Raw genomic sequence first — 13041 nt, 5'->3', positions numbered from 1 at the left:
TCTCGGCATGCTGGGAGTTGTACTTGCGTGCCTCCAGCTGTTGCATAACTACATCTCCCAGCATTCCCTTTGGCAATCAGTACATGCTGAGAGTTGTAGTTCTGCAACAGCTGGAGGCACACTGGTTGGGAAATACCGAGTTAGGTAATAGGTTCTATTACCTAACTCAGTATTTTCCAACCAGTGTGCCTCCAGCTGTTGCAAAACTACAACACCCAGCATGCACGTTCTGTCAGTGCATGCTGTGAGTTGTAGTTTTGCCCCCCTCCCATGTGAATGTACAGGTTACATTCACACTGGCGGCGGATTACAGTGAGTTCCCTGCTTCAAGTTTGAGCTGCAGCAGCCGCAGCTCAAACTCCTAGCGGGAGACTCAGTGTAATCCGCCGTCAGTGTGAATGTAACCTAAAAACACTACACTACACTAACATAAAATAAAGAGTAAAACACTACATATACACACGTACACTATTAACCCTTTCAAAAATGTTAAATTTGGGGGGAAACACACATTTTAGTGAAAAATTATTATTTTTTTTTTTTTTTTTTTACATATGCAAAAGTCATGAAACACCTGTGGGGTATTAAGGCTCACTTAATTCCTTGTTACTTTCCTCAAGGGGTCTAGTTTCCAAAATGGTATGCCATGTTTTTTTTTTTTTGCTGTTTTGGCACCATAGGGGCTTCCTAAATGCAAAATGCCCCCAAAAAACCATTTCAGAAAAACGTACTCTCCAAAATCCCCTTGTCGCTCCTTCGCTTCTGAGCCCTCTACTGCGCCCGCCGAACAATTTACATAGACATATGAGGTATGTGCTTACTCGAGAGAAATTGGGCTACAAATTCAAGCATAAATTTTATCCTTTTACCCCTTGTAAAAATTCAAAAATTGGGTCTACAAGAACATGCAAGTGTAAAAAATGAAGATTTTGAATTTTCTCCTTCACTTTGCTGCTTTTCCTGTGAAACACCTAAAGGGTTAAAACACTTACTGAATGTCATTTTGAATACTTTGGGGGGTGCAGTTTTTGTAATGGGGTCATTTATGGGGTATTTCTAATATGAAGACCCTTCAAATCCACTTCAAACCTGAACTGGTCCATGAAAAATAGCGAGTTTGAAAATTTTGTGAAAAATTGTAAAATTGCTGCTGAACTTTGAAGCCCTCTGGTGTCTTCAAAAAGTAAACACTTGTCAATTTTAGGATGAAAATATAAAGTAGACATATTGTATATGTGAATCCAAAAAAAAAATATTTGGAATATCCATTTTCCTTACAAGCAGAGAGCTTCAAAGTTAGAAAAATGCAAAATTTTCAATTTTTTCATCAAATTTTGGGATTTTTCACCAAGAAAGGATGCAAGTTACCACAAAAATTTACCACTATGTTAAAGTAGAATATGTCACGAAAAAACTATCTCGGAATCAGATTCATAAGTAAAAGCATTCCAGAGTTATTAATGTGTAAAGGGACAGTGGTCAGATGTGCAAAAAAGGGCTGCGTCCTAGAGGTGAAAATGGGCTGTGTCCTTAAGGGGTTAAGGGGTACTCCCGTGGAAAACTTTTTATTTTTTTTTTTTAAATCAACTGGTGGCAGAAAGTTAAACATATTTGTAAATTACTTCAATTAAAAAAATCTTAATCTTTCCAGTACTTTTTAGGATCTGTATACTACAGAGGAAATGGTTTTCTTTTTGGAACACAGAGCTCTCTGCTGACATCATGACCACAGTGCTCTCTGCTGACATCTCTGTCCATTTTAGGAACTGTCCAGAGCAGTATATGTTTGCTATGGGGATTTTCTCCTACTCTGGACAGTTCTTAAAATGGACAGAGGTGTCAGCAGAGAGCGCTGTGGTCATGATGTCAGCAGAGAGCTCTCTGTTCCAAAAAGAAAACCATTTCCTCTGTAGTATTCAGCAGCTAATAAGTACTGGAAGGATTAAGATTTTTTCATAGAAGTAATTTACAAATCTGTTTCTGGCACCAGTTGATATATAAAAAAAAATTCCACGGGAGTACCCCTTTTACTCTTTCATGTGAAAACTGATATACACTGCAGGGGAGCCCCGGGGACACATAAGGACTCTGACAGGACTGTAGGACTATATCCAATACTGGGATACCACACTAGTGAGAAGATTTTCCAATAGAAGACTGTATAAAAGGCAGCAGTAAGCTATAGTTAGAAGTTCAAATGTCATTACAATGTTAAGGCAAGATACACCTTTAACACTCCTGGCAACTCCTAAAGCGACCAATCTAGGGAATTGACGGCAAATCTGATCCCTTTAGCAGCAGACAACGAATTTGCCAGTAGTTTAAAAAGTGTGTCCTGTCACCACACCAATGTTGTAGTTGGTCTTATAGCTACAGTGGAAGCATGTAGACAGAGGTGTCTTATTGTCCATTCCTTCATCTTGATGGCTGCTGCATGGCAAGATGACCTCCCTAGGAACTTAAAGCTAAATAATACTGTATTATTCTGTGGTGCCACGGGGGTGTTAGGAAATACCTTATCATTTTGTGATGCCAGGGCACCTTTAGCCTATACAGGGTCTGAGGTTAGAAACAGCTTCTCCTGGGCCAGACACAGGGGGTAAATGAACACACTGACATCGGGTTATAGATAACTGTTTTTACTGAGCTGGGTGCAGATGGTATTAAACGTACAGGTGGTTGTGGTGAGAGGATGCTGTATAACCTTGGGAGCCCTGTGGCCTTGCTGGGACTTGTGGTGCTTTCACCAAACAGACGTATACTGACTTGTAAGATTGATATATGAATCCTGGTAGGTAGGGTCCTGTCAAGGTATTGAAGCCTTCTCCGCCCAGGCATGAAATTCCACCATACGGGTGATCCTCGCAGAATGACCAGAAGAAATAGATTTGAGCTAGGCCTTCCCTTGGAGCACACAACACCACAGCACACCTGAACCTCCCTGTAGCTTGTCTTACACACTACTGAACACTGGGGCCACTCCTTCCCCACTACACTACTTAGGGGAGACCTGCCATTAACAGGCAGGGTCACATGGGGTTTCCACAGCTCCTGTCTTAAGGGTAGAGTAACACAGGAATAACATATACAAATAATAGAATTAATCAGAAAATATATTACTTTTCAATAAATTGTGAACCTAATTAGTGTAACAGTAAGTCTCTGGTGGGCCCAACACTATTGACCATACTATACTATTGACAATATGAATCTTATTTCTGCTCATAGGTTAATTTTGAATTTAAGATTGTAAGTAATGAAAAGCCCTGTAAAGCGCTGCTGAATATGTTGGCGCCATGAAAATATAAGGATTATTATCTTTCTCACTATATCGGTTTAAAACATCTTTATTGAATTAATTAGCTTTTGCTTAAATTGCTTGGTTCAGTAAACTTATTTTATCAATTGAAATCATACAGTAACCTTTGTGAAACAGCATTTCTTTACTTTACCCTATATTAACAATGCCACTGTTTTTCCTAATATAGATGCCACAGAAAGACAAACTCTATACCATATCCTGAGTCCGATAATGATGAAAATACACAGGTGGGAAGCACATTGGAATTAACAGAGATTATGGAAAAGAACATATACTGTTGCGCAGCTAATGATCTTGGAAGTGAATGCAGCAAGCTTTACACCATCGGTAATGTACCACAATGTGTGCTTTATATACTCAATAATGGTGTAACCATTGCACCCCATAGGAAGCCAATATCGTTTCCTTATTGGTCTAGCACTACCTTAATTTAAAGGGAATGTATCACCTATTTTTTTTTCTTCCTGGTTAGAGGCAGATACTGAAACATGTTCTTTTTTCTAATCAGTTTCTATTAATTTGATCATTGCCATTATATTTTAGTAGGGGGTTATTTAATGCATCACTGGAGGAGGGGCTTATGTACATTTTTGAATACTTTTTAGTATTTTTTTTTGTTTAGGCTTCACAGGGGACAATCTATAATAAATCTTTCACTTTCTATTACTGTTCAGGGCTATGCATTGGCATAGCACTGATCAGTGATATCGGCGATCTACGTGAACAGTCTACCAAAAGGCAAACCATACAACTGGATTGCAACAGAGCATTGTTGAAAAAAAAAATTCATAATGGGGGTGGGGGGGGGGGGGGGGGGGTGGAGAATATGAATTTTACACCACTATTGCATATATGTGAGTTTTTTAATCACTTTTTATATAATTTATTTCTGGGATGTGAGGTGACAAAAAAATCAGCAATTTTTTACTTTTGTATTTTGTAATTGTACACCAGTAAAAAGAAGAAAATTAACCAGGCACTGCAAGCGTGTATACAACTTTATAAATCACTTTAACAGCCCCATATGGTAAAAGTAGTGGGCAGTGGCACAGGTCAGCGTACTATACCACCAATAATGCATGCTGTTATGTTCAAGTGGCGCTGTCAGCATTGACACCGGCTTTAAAACAGTTAACAGCCATCAATGGAGACCACTCTATGCCATATATTAGCAGGGGCATGCCAGGTATAGAGAAGACCAGACTCCTAAGCCCTCTCTATGCCTCCATAACAACTCCATGATGTACCTGTCTGTCATGGTTTGTTAAGGGGTTAACATAAACATTTGATTTAAACAATAAGTCATTTTCTGACAAAACTCAGAATTCCCCAATAGTTTATATGAAACTTGGTTCTCTGGGTTCTAAACTAGAATTCAAGGCAGGAACCACTTAATATTCTGAAGGGCCAAGTTCACACTAGCATTATGAATTCTTTTATGACAGAAGCCATAATCTTGTGTCGGATGTATCACTAATCCGAACAGTGACTGATAGACCTCATTGACTCAAAAATGCTACAAATACAAAATCTTCTCTATCTTACATATGTTTAGATACTTTTGACTTGTTATTAGACATATTTTATTTTGAGTTAAAGGGGTATTCCAGGCAAAACCTTTTTTATATATATATATATCAACTGGCTCCGGAAAATTAAACAGATTTGTAAATTACTTCTATTAAAAAATCTTAATCCTTCCAATAGTTATTAGCTTCTGAAGTTTTCTGTCTAACTGCTCAATGATGATGTCACGTCCCGGGAGCTGTTCATGATGGGAGAATATCCCCGGGACACGAGTCATCAGAGAGCAGTTAGACAGAAAACAACAACTCAACTTCAGAAGCTAATAACAATTGGAAGGATTAAGATTTTTTAATAGAAGTAATTTACAAAACTGTTTATATACTGATATATAAAAAAAAAAAGTTTTGGCCTGTAATACCCCTTTAATATCAATATTTTAGGATTCCTTCTGAAACATGTTTACTATACAAAGCATAGTGTAAAACCATAAAAGTAACAGGAGATTACTCACCCTTGTAACCTCCTTCAGAGATATAGGCCCAGATTTATCAAGGAATGTCTACAGTAGAGCTATTTTCCCATGTTTATTTGGGTGGTAGATTTGCCTAGCGTGCATCTTATTTATCAAGAAGGTGCAGCTGGATGATGAATTTTGCGCAGCTCTGCTGTGGTGGGAAAAGCTCTACCACATACACTTTTTCTAGACGCTTGTGAGGGAGGGAAGTAGACACTTTCCCAGGTCCTGAATTTGGCAGGTTAGGGGTTTTTACTTACTTTCACAGAGCTGCTGGGACATTTTTACTTGTGTTTTAGACGCTACAATCAAATTTGATTGTGGTGTCTAAGGGGTTAAAGCCGGGCATCACCGTGATCGTTGACGTCGGACATTAGAGATGGGTCTTGGTGGCAGATAGCCGCCCGGACCACCCAGTTATGACCCGCGCTCAGCTCCTGAACGCGTGTCATAGAAGGGGAGTAAAAACGCTGTCGTCCACAAGAGGTTAAAGGTTGAATTGCGGAAGGTAGAAGTGATTCTCACGCCTACTGGTAGGTTCTCACGCCTACTGGTAGGTGGTGTAGTTTTGTGCCTAAAAAAAGTACCTTTGCGCACAAAATAGCGACTTTTGACAGAAGTTGCAAATGATAAATACGTGACCACTGCATGGTCAAAAAGAAAAAGTTCTACGGGTAGGCAAAAAGGGTGAAACTGTCTATACCAAAAGATGCATAAAAGTCGCTAAATATGCTGCTTGCGCCTGAACTGCGCCAAAGCATAGACAAAAATAATGCTCTAAAAGCAATGATAAATCTCTCCCATTAATATCTATAGATTTTACTGTACTCAACAGATAAAAACTCAGTCAATCTTTTCCTATTGGTTTTCTTTTAAGATCTGACTTCTGAAACATCTCACCCTGAAATACTACTTAAGACTGGAGAGCTCTTTGTGATACGGTGTTGGGCATGGTATTCATCATATAAATATACAATTAAATGGGACAGCGAAAGTGGAAAACAGGTAAGATGTGTTGTAAATATCTGTTTGCTTCTCTTCATATTGATTAGAAAGAAAACTTTTCATATGTTGCAGACATCAAAAAAGTTTTTATTGGTCGGGGGCTGAGTGTTCAGACCCATCTTAAAGGGGTATTTCGGCTATAGACATCTTATCCTCTATCCAAAGGATAGGGGATAAGATGTCTGATTGAGGGTGGCCCGCCGTTGGGACCCCCGCGATCTCTGTGCAGCACCCGGCATTCTCTGCCGGGCTGCTCCTCCAGTCTCGGAACCCTCTGTGTTTCCGGGACTGAAGAATGACGACAAGCCACGCCCCCTTGTGACATCACACCACGCCCCCTCCATGCATGTCACGCCCCCTCCCATAGACATGAACACAGAGGTTTCCGAGACTGGAGCAGCAATCTGGCAGAGAATACCAGGTGCTGCACGCAGATAGCAGGGGATCCCAGCAGTGGCCCCCCACGATCAGACATCTTATCCCCTATGCTTTGGATAGGGGATAAGATGTCTATAGTCGGAATGCACCTTTCAGAACGATTAGGGAGAAGTGCTCTTACAACACGTTCTCTCCTGGCTCTATGTTATGTGACCTGGACGGAAGAATAATGAAAGTTTATGGGGCCAACTGGGTCTCATACAACAGGGAGAAGACCCTTACCAATAAAAACTTAGGACACATCAAAAGTTTTTATTTTGATAGATACACTTGAAGGTAGCCATACAGATTGGATAAGAGTAGGTTGATGGTTGAACACCCCATGAACAAACTATCATCTGATGACCGATCATTTCACAGACACATTATAGTCCACATATCTTAATCCTTCCAGTACTTATCAGCTGCTGTATGCTCCACAGGAAGTTCTTTTTGAATGTCTTTTCTGTCTGACCACAGTGTTCTCTGCTGACATCTCTGTCCATGTCAGGAACTGTCCAGAGTAGGAGAAAATCCCCATAGGAAACCTCTCCTGCTCTGGACAGTTCCTGTCATGGAGCACTGTGGTCAGACTGAAAAGAATGACACAACTTCCTCTGCAGTATACAGCAGCTGATAAGTACTGGAAGAATTAAGATGTTGTAATAGAAGTAATTTACAAATCTGTTTAACCCCTTAACGACCAAGGACACGAGCGGAGGTCCTCTTACCTTCCTCCGGCGCGTCCGATCGGCGATTGATTGTTCCAAGCCTGAGATGCAAGCTTGAGCAATCAACCGCCGATAACACTGATCAATGCCAAGCTAAGGCTTTGCAGTGATCAGTGTAAAAGATCAGTGTGTGCAGTGTTATAGCCCCTTATGGGAGCTATAACACTGCATAAAAGAAAGTGTAAAAAAAAAGTTAATAAATGTGATTTAACCCTTTCCCTAATAATAGTCCAAATCACCCCCCTTTCCCCAAAAAAAAAAAAAAAACATGTAAATAAAAATAAATATAAACATATGTGGTATCTCCGCGTGCGTAAATGTCCAAACTATAAAATGATATCATTAATTAAACTGCACGGTCAATGGTGTACACGCCAAAAAATTCAAAAGTCCAACATAACATATTTTTGGTCACTTTTTATATCATGAAAAAATTAATAAAAAGCGATCAAAAAGTCAAATGAATACAAAAATGTTACCGCTAAAAACTTCAGATCACGGCGCAAAAAATGAGCCCTGATACCACTTCATATGTGGTAAAATAAAAAGTTATAGGGGTCTGAAGATGACAATTTTAAACGTATACATGTATGTAGTTATGATTTTTTCCAGAAGTACGACAAAATCAAACCTATATAAGTAGGGTATCATTTTAATCGTATGAACCTACAGAATAATGATAAGGTGTCATTTTTACCGAAAAATGTACTACGTAGAAACGGAAGCCCCCAAAGTTACAAAATGGCTTTTTTTCTACAATTTTGTCGCACAATTATAATTTTTTTCCATTTCACCATTCAGCATAGATTTTTGGGTAAAATGACTGATGTCATTACAAAGTAGAATTGGTGGTGCAAAAAATAAGCCATCATATGGATTTTAAGGTGCAAAATTGAAATGGTTCTAATTTTTTAAATGTCAGGAGGAAAAATCGAAAGTGCAAAAACAGAAAAACCTGTGGTCCTTAAGGGGTTAACTTTCTGGCATCAGTTGATTAAAAAAAAAATGTTTCTAACACTGCAGACTTCTTTTCGGATAAGTCTGTCATTGGCCGGCAAAAATGAATGCTCTTTTTTTAAATTATACATCATCCAATTTTATCAACTAAATCTAAGGTCTATAGACACCAAATAACGGTAATATAAATTGTATAGCAAACAATATTGTACAGGCTCCATTTTATTGTTCGTTCTTACTGCATTTTCATGTTTATACCCTAAGTTTTTTCCAATAAACTCTTGGGCTATAATAGCATTAGAACAAGAAACTCTCCTCTCATTAAAGGGGTTATCCAGGAAAAAAAGTTTATTTATATATATATATATATATATATATATATATATATATATATATATATATATCAACTGGCTCCAGAAAGTTAAACAGATTTGTAAATTACTTCTATTAAAAAATCTTAATCCTTTCAGTACTTATGAGCTTCCGAAGTTAAGGTTGTTCTTTTCTGTCTAAGTGCTCCCTGATCACACGTGTTTCGGAAACCGCCCAGTTTAGAAGCAAATCCCCATAGAAAATCTCTAAACTGGCCAGTTCCCGAGAGAGAGCACTTAGACAGAAAAGCACAACCTTAACTTCAGAAGCTCATAAGTACTGAAAGAATTAAGATTTTTTAATAAAAGTAATTTACAAATCTGTTTAACTTTCTGGATCCAGTTTATATATAAAAAAAAGTTTTTTCCTGGATAACCCCTTTAAAGGGGTACTCCAGTGGAATTTTTATTTTTAATCAACTAATGCCAGAAAGTTAAAGGGGTACTCCGGCCCTAATACATGTTATCCCCTATCCAAAGGATAGGCGATCAGACATCTTATCCCCTATTTTTTGGATAGGGAATAAGATGTATTAGTGCCAGAATACCCCTTTAAACAGATTTGTAAATTACTTCTATTAAAAAATCTTAATCCTTCCAGTACTTAATAGCGGCTGTATACTTCAGAGGAAATTATTTTCTTTTTGGATTTCTTTTGTCACGACCACAGTGCTCTCTGCTGACACCTCTGTCCATGTCAGAAACTGTACAGAGCAGGAGAAAATCCCCATAGCAAACATATGCTCCTCTGGACAGTTCCTAAAATGGACAGAGATGTCAGCAGAGAGCACTGTGGTCGTGACAGAAAAGAAATCCCAAACTTTCTGCCGCCAGTTGATTAAAAAAAAAAAAAATTTCCACTAGAGTACCCCTTTAAAGTTGAACTTTGATTTGGTAATGAAACCTGAAGTTGGTTCAGGAGACGAGAGATGGAAGGGCTGAAGAGCGAACCATCAGGCAGCTCCACTGATGGATTTCACTGTAAACCACACAGAGCAGCTTGTATAATATATGAAAACATGCCGGCTACAGAAGATGAGAGATTGAGCATACATGTCTATTTGTTCTTTGTATACTAAAACTAGTACAATGCAGCCATTAAAAAAAACATGCAAAAGTCTCCATAGCCTTTAGAAAAGATATGGCTAAACCCAGTAATGGAATGTTAATCGAAACCATATGACAGATGACTAATTTCTTATTCCTACATTGTAGATGATGTCCTATAATAGAAGCGTCATCAGACCTAATGGGGATTGGTTCAGAGTGTTGTTTGCTTCGTTCCAAGTAGGAAGCAGCAGGAACGTCACTTGTACCTCAACAGTTCATCTAAAAAAGACTGAAAGGCTTAAAGTAATAGGTAGGAATTCTTAATATGCATAAAATCAATGTTACACGTAATTTCATTGTGAACACGTCTTTATTGTGGGATGCTGTGATCTCGTAGCCTGCATCCACATTGTTCTTGGCTCTACGCTCTTTTCATGGATGAGGATGTGAGGAGCTTGGTGATCCTTGTAAGGGGTGATGAAAAATGGCATTGGGTAAAGTCTATATGAGATGCTACTACAAGACTAGGGGATATCCTATTGCCACCCACCAACCTTCCCCAGAAGAAAACAACACACACACTTGTTGCTGGTACAAGGTCACAGCAGACCAATTTTATTAAACATTAACAATTTAAACAATAAACCCTGTGTATGAACATCATACACCCAAATAACCAATAAACCAAACTAGTCATAACTATTTATACCTATTAGGAGAAGGACTTGAAAGCACGGCTAAAGTCAGGGGCCTCCTAATCTAGCCCTAGCCGTACATCACCAGGCCCAGGAGCAGCGGTTTCAGAGACCCACACCCCTTCCTGGGGTTCCTGTGCCCACAGGGAATTCACCACCAGGCTGGGTACCATTACCAGCCCACCTCAAAACCACTTTATCAGCAGTCACAATGTCCCCTCGTGCCTCCAAATCCCTCCCGTTACCTCTGCTGAGACAAAGCACAAAACAACCCAATACACGGCGGGTGGGACTTCTCACTATGGCCACGTGCCAACTGTCCCTACTTTCCCCCCTCTAGCTCCTTATACCCTCTAAACTAGCCCCTCCCTCTTTTTCACCACTGACCTCCCCTGACCCATACTATCCTGCCTGCTCGTCTCCCCCTGTCATGTGCCCCTCCACTCTGATCCTCGCCGTTACATGGATTCCTCTCACAGATGGGGTAAAGGACATTGGCTTGGCAAAATAAAAAATGATTGTGGTGGAACATTAAAGGGGTACTGCTTTTGAAACCATTTTTTAAAAATCAACTGGTGCCACAAAGTTAAATAGATATGTAAATCACTTCAATTTTTTAAAATCCTAATCCAGTACTTCCACTTCCAGTACTTATCAGCTGCTGTATGCTCCACTGGAAGTTGTATTTCTTTCTAGAATTATTTTCGGCCTGACCACAGAGCTCTCTGCTGACACCTCTGTCCATATCAGGAACTGTCCAGAGCAGGAGAGGTTTACTATTGGGATTTGTACAAGTACAAGTACTCTGGACAGTTCCTGACACGGACAGAGGTGTCAGCAGAGAGCACTGTAGTCAGACAGAAAATCATTCCAGAAAGAAATACAACTCCCTGTGGAGCATACAGCTGCTGATTAGTACTGAAAGGATTAGGATTTTTTGAAATAGAAATGATTTACAAATCTATTTACATTTCTGGCACCAGTTCATTTGAAAAAAATAAAAAATAAAATAATAATAATTGTTTTCCACCGGAGTATCCCTTTAAAGGTGGCTGGTAAGGTGTATTTAGATGTGATGCATTTTCTGAGGATTTATGGTGAAGATTTATGCAAATTGGCAGCAAATTAAAGTCAAACATACATGGACTGGTTTTTGAAAGCAACATCCACATGTAGCAGATTTTTATCAGCAGCATACCGGTTCTGATCCATAAAAGCCTTTGATTTTTTTACTGTTCAAATTAAAGGGGTATTCCAGGCAAAACCTTTTTTTATATATATCAACTGGCTCTGGAAAGTTAAACAGATTTGTAAATTACTTCTATAAAAAATGTTTTTTATCCTTCCAATAGTTATTAGCTTCTGAAGTTTTCTGTCTAACTGCTCAATGATGATGTCACGTCCCGGGAGCTGTGCATGATGGGAGAATATCCCCATAGGAACTGCACAGTTCCCGGGACGTGAGTCATCAGAGAGCAGTTAGACAGAAAACAACAACTCAACTTCAAAAGCTAATAACTATTGGAAGGATTAAGATTTTTTAATAGAAGTCATTTACAAATCTGTTTAACTTTCCGGAGCAAGTTGATAAATAAAAAAAAGTTTTGACCTGGAATACCCCTTTAATTCCTTGAAGAATATTGTTCAAAAATCTGCAATGCCATCTGCAGAAAAATTTGCATGTATCACATGTGGATTTGGCTCAAAATTGAAACACATCCATGGCAGAAATATTTGCCCATTGTATTGATCTGTACTGTATACAATTTGCTGTGACCCATCGGTATGAGGCCTCTTCTGAATAGTCTGAAGATATCTGAAGATCCAAATGATCTTGAAGATGCCAGGGGGACACTCCATGGGGGGTATTTATCAAAGGATTTATGTGTTTTTTTCATGTAACTTTGGCGCAATACTTTGGCGCAGTGTCTTTTTGCACCAAAGTTTGGCGTATCTTCTCCACTGTCATTTTTACAACTTTCTCAAAATCATACGGTCCTGTGTGTGATTTTACATTTAGTCAGTAATTCATCATTTGCGCCAATCGATCTTTGGCGCAATTTTTTTTTGTTGTGCAAATCCCCGTCAAGAAATTTTGCACATGGAAAACACACTTAGCAATATCAGAAAATGTAAAGGCGTCAAAATACATTAAAAAAAATTTGGGGGGGGGGGGGGGGGGGGGAAACAGCGACGCCTCCAGGGCTGCTCAATACTATCCTGCGACATAGTTGTCTCTGAGGGACCTTCACCCTCCGTTGAGCCAGCATTGGACATGGCCACACAGGTTCAGGAAAGGTAAGCACTAAAGCAGTGGTCTCCAACCTGCGGACCTCCAGATGTTGCAAAACTACAACTCCCAGCATGCCCGGACAGCCAACGGCCCATAGCAACCAATCAGATCGCTTCTTTCATTTTGCAGAGGCCTTGCTGAAATTGAAAGAAGCGATCT

The 13041-nt window shown here is 39.3% G+C and overlaps 1 protein-coding gene across 5 annotated transcripts in view; it reads left to right on the top strand.

The window, feature by feature from the left end:
* Positions 1 to 13041, top strand: part of FLT3 (fms related receptor tyrosine kinase 3) — a 142254-nt gene that overhangs the window by 73238 nt on the left and 55975 nt on the right. For all 5 annotated transcript variants that reach the window (XM_056561826.1, XM_056561823.1, XM_056561822.1 and 2 more), the window contains 3 exons: positions 3489 to 3649; positions 6241 to 6368; positions 10060 to 10204. In XM_056561826.1, coding sequence (XP_056417801.1) covers positions 3489 to 3649; positions 6241 to 6368; positions 10060 to 10204 — 434 coding nt within the window. The remainder of the gene's footprint in view (positions 1 to 3488; positions 3650 to 6240; positions 6369 to 10059; positions 10205 to 13041) is intronic.

This window comes from Hyla sarda, chromosome 2 (assembly GCF_029499605.1).
Source record: "Hyla sarda isolate aHylSar1 chromosome 2, aHylSar1.hap1, whole genome shotgun sequence".
NCBI classification, from domain to species: Eukaryota; Metazoa; Chordata; class Amphibia; order Anura; family Hylidae; genus Hyla; species Hyla sarda.
The sequence above is the reverse complement of the archived record's forward strand: the minus strand, read 5'-3'. Positions and strand labels throughout refer to the sequence as shown.